Raw genomic sequence first — 5,574 nt, forward strand, 5'->3', positions numbered from 1 at the left:
GGGCCACAAAGAGCGTCTGGCCGTTCGATCCAGATCGATCTGACGGGCCACAAATCGGATGTCAGCCGTTCAGAAACATTTACCAATCAAAAAGCAACACATGCTTATAATACGACTTTTGTACCGAAAGTATTCAGTGATCCTGAGCTCCAGTAATCCTGTATGAACAGTAAAATCCAAAGAAAAATAGTAGCGGTTTTTTTTTTGCGAAAGAAAATAGTAGCGAAATTTAAAATTTCTGATTTTTTTACAAGAAACATTGATGTTTTTTTTTGTGGAAGGGAAACATTGATGTTTTTTCTACATGCATGCAAATTTTCATTATGAAATTACATTTGTGGAAGCGTGAAAAAAAATTGATGTTTCCAAGTGCTTCCAAAAAGACTTTTTCGGAGCATCAATTTTGTTTTTTTGTTCACACCTCCACAAATGTAATTTCATCATGAAAATTTGCATGCATCTAGAAAGAACAGCAATATTTCTTGCCGCAGAAATTCAGATTTTTTTTTTGAACTGTTCATCCAGGATCACCGAAGCTCGGGATCACATAATCCAGGTCCCTTTTGTTGTACACTCTCCCTCCCGCACTCCACCCTGAAAGCCAGCCAACACCGTTGGTGCTTCTTCGCCGCCGCCAACGTCCGACTCCGGCGACGCCACCATCACACGCACACTGACTGTACACCCAACACCGACAAGTTTGCATCAGAAGGCAAACATTATTCATTCCCGGCAACAGTATTTAACAGTGACCCGTGGAGCAACAACAAGCAAAGGCAGAGAGGGAAGGCCCGGTGAATGAGCCTGTAGTAGTGCGTAGTAGCCGCCGGCCGCAGCCTGGTCCATGGACACGCTTTCATCGGTGGCATGCTTTATATATCAGGCAGGCGGGAGCACCTTTCGTCTCCCACCGAAGCAAAAAATGGAGCTGCGCTGTCCCTCTCCGCCCTCCTCTCCCGGCACGGCGTCGATCCATCCAATCCTACGGCACGCTTAGGCTTCGGGGACCGGGTTCAGATGAGTGCAAGTGAAGAAAATCGGTCCAAGCTAGCTAGTGCGTGCGTGGCTTGGGGATCTCACCAGCTCCAGCAGCTCGTCGCGAACGATAATGCTGGCTTTTCATTGGGCGAGATGGATGGCCGGACGGACGGACATAGCTGACGGGATGGTTTGATCGGATCGGAGTTGTGTGTTTCACATGACAGAGAGAGGTGCGTTCGCGTCGTTGCTTGCGACTTGTGAAATGCTGAGTCGTACACACGGCCGGTCGTTCCTTTCACCTTGAAGAAGATGGTGGACGCAAGGGAAAAACGACGGGACAGCTACTCACCCGGGCGTGCGGATGAGAGAAGAGAGAGCCTTTTCGTCCGGTCTCAAAACCATGCCGTTTTCCTCCTCTTTTCTCCTGTGCAGCCGTGTGAGGTGATGGATGGTGTGGTTGGGTTGCGTCGCGGGGGGCTAGCTCCGTACGAGCCCAAAGATGTCAAAGATGCGCCAGCGTTATATGTGAGTGAATGTGATCCGCATGATCACTCGAGACTTAACTGGCCAAGGAAAATGATTCCGGCGTAAGTCAATCCCTTCTGGTCGCCAGCGAGCGGTTGGGTAGGTTCCGGCAAACGCAAGGCAGCGCCAGACCACGGCCCTTGCCGTCTTGCCGGCGAGCAGAGCACGTGGGCCGCGGGTACGCGCACGGACGCCGCAATCACGCGCGCCGCGACCTGCGCGCCACGCCAGCATTTAGCATTTAGTTGGGCGGACGTAGTATGTCTGAAACGACGGCGTATGTATGATTACTGATTAGCCAGCTCGCCGGTCCACGCACGGCGGCTGCCGACCTCGCCGCCGCCGTGGAAAACCGCGTGCGTGGCTGCCGAACGCGCGTGAACGTTTGGCCGTCGTGCTCCTCCTGAGCTACAGTACAGCACGCCCGGCCCTTCTCTTCACACCGAAAGTTGCCGTCTGCAAGTGACAGCATGTGCCGTGTCGTAGTCGTAAGATAAGGAGGAAGATGTGTGTTTCAGACATCAACGCGGCCTCGGAAGCTGCCGTGCTGTCTCCGGCGAAATTTATCTGAGTGGGCGACTGCATCAGCCGTCCGTCCCCGGCCAATCGGCGGCGAGGGGGCAGCGGCCAGTGGGTCGTTGGCCTGGGGCGGTGGTCCAGCATCACAGGAGCTAGTAGCCGCTGCCCTGCCCGCCGTAGTGGTTGCCGTGCCGGGTCCCTCAGGTCAGGTAGAGCCACACCCACCACGGCCGGCGCGCGCGCGACGCGAGCCCACCAACCAACCTCCGGGCCTGAACCTCCTCCGCGCGCTACATCGCCATCGCCTCCACCAACCACGCCTTTAATACCCTTGCGCCGCACAGCTCCCCCGCCCGCGCTGCGCTGTCGCTGCTGTGGCTTCCGGTCGATCCCCGGCCCGCCGTGCCAAGCCATCTCCACCTCCACCACCGGCGGGCAGGCGCCATGAAGCAGCCGAGGTCGCGGCAGGAGCCGCGCCGGATGGGCAACTCGGCCATGGTGGTCACCATGCTGCTCTCCCTCTGCGTCCTCACCTTCATCAAGGCCCGCTACTGCTCCACCCCGTACCGTACGTCCCTCCCCATTCACCGATCCATTCCCTTACCCGCCGATCCCTCCCTCCCTCCGCTTGCTTGCTTGCTTGCTCGGCTGATGTTGATTTGCTCGATGGGTGTGCGTGCGTGCAGCCAACAAGCCGGCGCCGCTGCTGGACCTGGAGGTGGAGATCGACGAGGACTACGACAGCAGCCGGTACAAGATCTCCGGCCCCATCGGGGAGGAGGAGTTCGACCCCAGCCGCCCCACCTGCTACAACACCAGCAAGCGCTCGGAGCGGTGCGCGGCCGTGGGCGACGTCCGGGTCGACGGCAACCACTCCAAAATCTACATCAGCCCGCTGGGCAAGGAGTGGCGCACCAAGCCGTACGCGCGCCGCCACGACGCCGTCGCCATGGACGACGTCCGCGAGTTCGCGCTGCTCCCCTTCGGCGGCGCCAACGACAGCGCCGTGCCGCCGCTCTGCACCAGGAACCACTCCGTCCCGGCCTTCCTCTTCTCCAGCGGCGGGTTCGCGGGCAACCTGTACCACGACTACACCGACGTGCTGGTGCCGCTCTTCACCAGCACCCACCACTTCGGCGGCGAGGTGCAGTTCCTGCTCACGGACATCAAGGACTGGTGGCTGGACAAGTTCACGCCGCTCTTCCGCCAGCTCTCCAACTACGACGTCATCGACGTGGACAACGACCAGGAGGTGCACTGCTTCTCGCGCATCGTCATCGGCTCCACCTTCCACCGGCCCATGGGCATCGACGGCACGCGCTCCCCGGGCGGCGAGACCGTGGCCGACTTCAAGCGCCTGCTCCGGCGCGCCTTCCGGCTCGACCGCGTGGTGGCGTCCCACGACGGGGCCGCCAGCCTCGGCAAGCCGCGGCTCCTCATCATCTCCCGCAAGTCCTCCCGGCGGTTCCTGAACGAGCGCGCCATGGCGCACGCGGCGGCGGCGGCGCAGTTCGACGTGCGCATCGCGGAGCCGGACAACCACACGGACATGCCCAACTTCGCGCGGCTGGTGAACTCGGCGGACGTGATGATGGGGGTGCACGGCGCCGGGCTGACCAACATGGTGTTCCTCCCGAGCCGCGCCGTGCTGCTGCAGGTGGTGCCGTTCGGCGGGCTGGAGTGGCTGTCCCGGGTGACCTTCAAGGACCCGGCCAAGGACTTCGACGTGACCTACATGGAGTACAACGTGTCGCTGGAGGAGAGCTCGCTCAAGGACCTCTACCCCAAGGACCATTTCTACCTGCAGCACCCCTACGACGTGCACAAGAAGGGCTGGAACGCCATCAAGACCACCTACCTCGACAAGCAGAGCGTCCGGCTCGACCTCGCCAAGCTCACGCGCACGCTCCAGCACGCGCGCAGCCTCCTGCCCTCCCCCTCCTCGCACTGACACTGAGTCCCTGCTTCAAGTTCGGTTTCTCCATGCTAGATTAGGCCTTCTTCTTCCTCCTCATCCTCTCTCTCCCTCCCATGTTTGGTTCACTTCTTGATTTGTTGTTGTGGTGGTGCCAAAGATTCATTTCTTTCTTTCTTTCTTTCTTTTTTCTGGGTAAAGGAGGAGACGAACAAGTTCGTGTCACGCATAGGCAGCAAAGTGTCCAAAGGTTAATTTACACTCTGTAAATTCGATTGATTGTCCCGACAACGCACACAGAGAAAAATGTAATTATTTGCCCACATGGGGAGTGTGTGATCCATCACTTTGCTACCATCAGAGAGAGACAGGGCATGTGAACAATTGAGTGTGATGCTTTTCTGGCCCCAAACTTGCTGCGTCATGCGTGCCCCCTCATTCTCAACAGTTCATCAGACATAATGCTTTCAATTCTGACCAGCTTCGGAGGCTTCCACGTTTGTATAGATTTTGGACCAGTTTCATTGGAGTAGGTTGTAGCCTAGGGCAGTACTGTACTGTACCACAGAACAGAAGCCCTGTCGCTCTCCACACCCGAGGTTATCTGACGAATGAAAAGGCTCTCGCAACATTTCAGACCAGCTTCAGCTCTGTATTTTGTACTGTACATACCAGCTTAGGGGCCTTCAGCTCTGTATTTTGTACAGTACATACCAGCTTAGGGGCCTTCAGCTCTGTATTTTGTACCGTACATACCAGCTTAGGGGCCTTCAGCTCTATATTTGAGAAAAGTTCAATTAGCAGCGACAGCTTTATATTTCAGACAAGCTTTGATTAGGCCTCGACTATATTTTTCGGACCGGTTGAGGAGGCTTGGACTTGGTTTTCGGAGCAGTTGAAGAGGCCTGGACCTTAGCTGATAGCTCAAAGCACCTATGGTCATAAGTGGTAGGACTCGCCAGCATCATGTCGTTAGAGTAGCTTAATCTCTTTTAATGTTATAAGAGTAGCTTAATTATAGGCAGTACTGCCATGATATATATATATATATATCCAGGTCCTTTACTCCTATAATAGTTTCATCTTCTGAAGAAAAAAGAAGTACAAATCCCTGCTAAACCTAAAAAAGATGCACCCCACTGCCACCGGCCTTGTGCTAGCCTAGCTAGTAGCTCACGCACGCACGCACGCACCGGAGGTAGGGGAAAAGGTCTTAAACTAGAAGCCAAGCCAAGCCAAACCACCACGAGGAGCCCAGCGCACCGAGGCGCAGTGGTTGCCCCTCTGTTCTCCACACGGGAAAAGACGAACGGGCTACGCTGTGGCCACGACGGGGCACCAACCCAGAGTTAATCAGTCACTCATCAGCTCCCTTTTCCTCCTCCTCTTCTTGGATTGATTATTGTTGCGACCCAGATTACCTGCGCGAAACGTGATGATTAGATACCAATATACTCCATCCCATGGGCTCGGGAAAACGCCCGTGCAACCGACGATCATCCGCGGTATCTCTCAGATAAGAACCGTTTAACCCTACGCGGTCAGTGGATATGATAGGTGGAGCAGGTCCGGGAAACAGCTCGACCGGCTCCACGAGGACCACGGCCGCGGGGATCGGATGCGATCGCCGCCAC

General features: G+C 56.4%; 1 protein-coding gene across 1 annotated transcript; it reads left to right on the forward strand.

Moving 5' to 3' along the window:
• The first annotated feature begins 2,353 nt into the window (after positions 1-2,353).
• On the forward strand, positions 2,354-4,324 carry LOC119329018 (alpha-1,3-arabinosyltransferase XAT2-like). Its single transcript, XM_037602004.1, has 2 exons — positions 2,354-2,593; positions 2,712-4,324. The coding sequence occupies exons 1-2, from the start codon at positions 2,470-2,472 to the stop codon at positions 3,974-3,976; spliced, it is 1,389 nt and encodes a 462-aa protein (XP_037457901.1). The 5' UTR covers positions 2,354-2,469; the 3' UTR covers positions 3,977-4,324.
• Positions 4,325-5,574: the final 1,250 nt, after the last annotated feature.

Source organism: Triticum dicoccoides, chromosome 7A, assembly GCF_002162155.2.
Source record: "Triticum dicoccoides isolate Atlit2015 ecotype Zavitan chromosome 7A, WEW_v2.0, whole genome shotgun sequence".
NCBI lineage: Eukaryota > Viridiplantae > Streptophyta > Magnoliopsida > Poales > Poaceae > Triticum > Triticum dicoccoides.

Excerpts from the sequence above, each read along its gene's own strand:
- LOC119329018 (XM_037602004.1), top strand. The coding sequence starts at position 2,470 with ATGAAGCAGCCGAGGTCGCGGCAGGAGCCGCGCCGGATGGGCAACTCG. Across the intron at positions 2,594-2,711 it reads CTACTGCTCCACCCCGTACC|CCAACAAGCCGGCGCCGCTG; the intron begins GTACGTCCCTCC and ends GCGTGCGTGCAG.